The sequence below is a fragment of the Gloeophyllum trabeum genome (assembly GCF_000344685.1).
Source record: "Gloeophyllum trabeum ATCC 11539 unplaced genomic scaffold GLOTRscaffold_00149, whole genome shotgun sequence".
NCBI classification, from domain to species: domain Eukaryota; kingdom Fungi; phylum Basidiomycota; class Agaricomycetes; order Gloeophyllales; family Gloeophyllaceae; genus Gloeophyllum; species Gloeophyllum trabeum.
Window position 1 is genome coordinate 1 of NW_006920558.1, and position 974 is coordinate 974.

General features: G+C 52.6%; 1 protein-coding gene across 1 annotated transcript; it reads right to left on the reverse strand.

Annotated features, from left to right (window-relative positions):
• Positions 1-26: 26 nt before the first annotated feature.
• GLOTRDRAFT_134403 (uncharacterized protein) lies at positions 27-762 on the reverse strand (the record flags this gene model as incomplete). The annotated part of the gene is made up of 3 exons (XM_007873393.1): positions 27-46; positions 115-358; positions 412-762. 3 exons carry the CDS (start codon positions 760-762, stop codon positions 27-29), a joined length of 615 nt encoding a protein of 204 aa, XP_007871584.1.
• Between the last annotated feature and the right edge of the window lie 212 nt (positions 763-974).

Below are 974 nucleotides of genomic sequence, written 5' to 3' on the forward strand. Positions count from 1 at the left end.
TAGTATGTAGAAATATGCGCTGGCGGTTACGTGGAAGAGCCCAGGACTTGTGGCAGATGCTACTCCCAATGCACCGTACGTGAATCTTCGTGTTGCTCCCATCAGTGCGCTCACAGAGCCTTGTCGAAGCTATGAGATCGGGGTGTGCCTTAGCGCCAGATGAGCGTCCGTCTGCTCCTTCAGGTAGGTCCCGCCAGGCGGGATCAGCTATGTCCGTGAGCTTATGGCTGTCGATTTTCTTTCGCTTAGAGCGCTGCTGCTTCGGCGCTTTGGGGGGTGATGATGCTGCATCAGACGCCTCGGCTCCGCCGGATGACTCTACTGATTCATCCAATGTAGCCTGCTCGTGGGTCGGCAACTATTCGGACTCGTAAGTGAATGTTCCGGTGACTGCACCTTTAATAATCTTACATCTTTTGTGTATACTTCGAAGGTCAGCCTGACGGAGTCTAGCACATCATCCAACCACTTCGAGTCAGGTAACATCCCGAGGTGTTGATCCAGCACGTCCGCGATAGCCTCAATGCCCGGGCCACGTTCTCTCAACACTGCGACTGTGGTGCGTGGTGTTCCCCACTGGACTTCAAGCTGGCGGTTTGCGGCTGCTTCCTGACCCTCTTCCTTCAGCCATTCCTCGTCAAGCCCAAATGCGTGGAAACCATAGGACGAATCTTGGGCAGAACGTAAGGGCAATTCATTCGGGAGATCTTGTAGGTATAGTCGCAGGAGTTCTATGTCTTTAGCATGCCGTTTGTCTGTCATGATTGACCGGCTTTCAGCAAGAATATGCACTTGCGGATTTTCGGTCTGCTCCCACTTGACAACACGCACGTGGCGGCTAGTATGATCATGTTTCATATGCCACAGGCGTTTACAGGAATGTGTACTAGTATCTACGCTGACGCAGGGTATGAGAAGTACAATAGGTGGACCCACAAGAGAGGGTTATGTCCGGATGTAGGCTAGGTACCGAA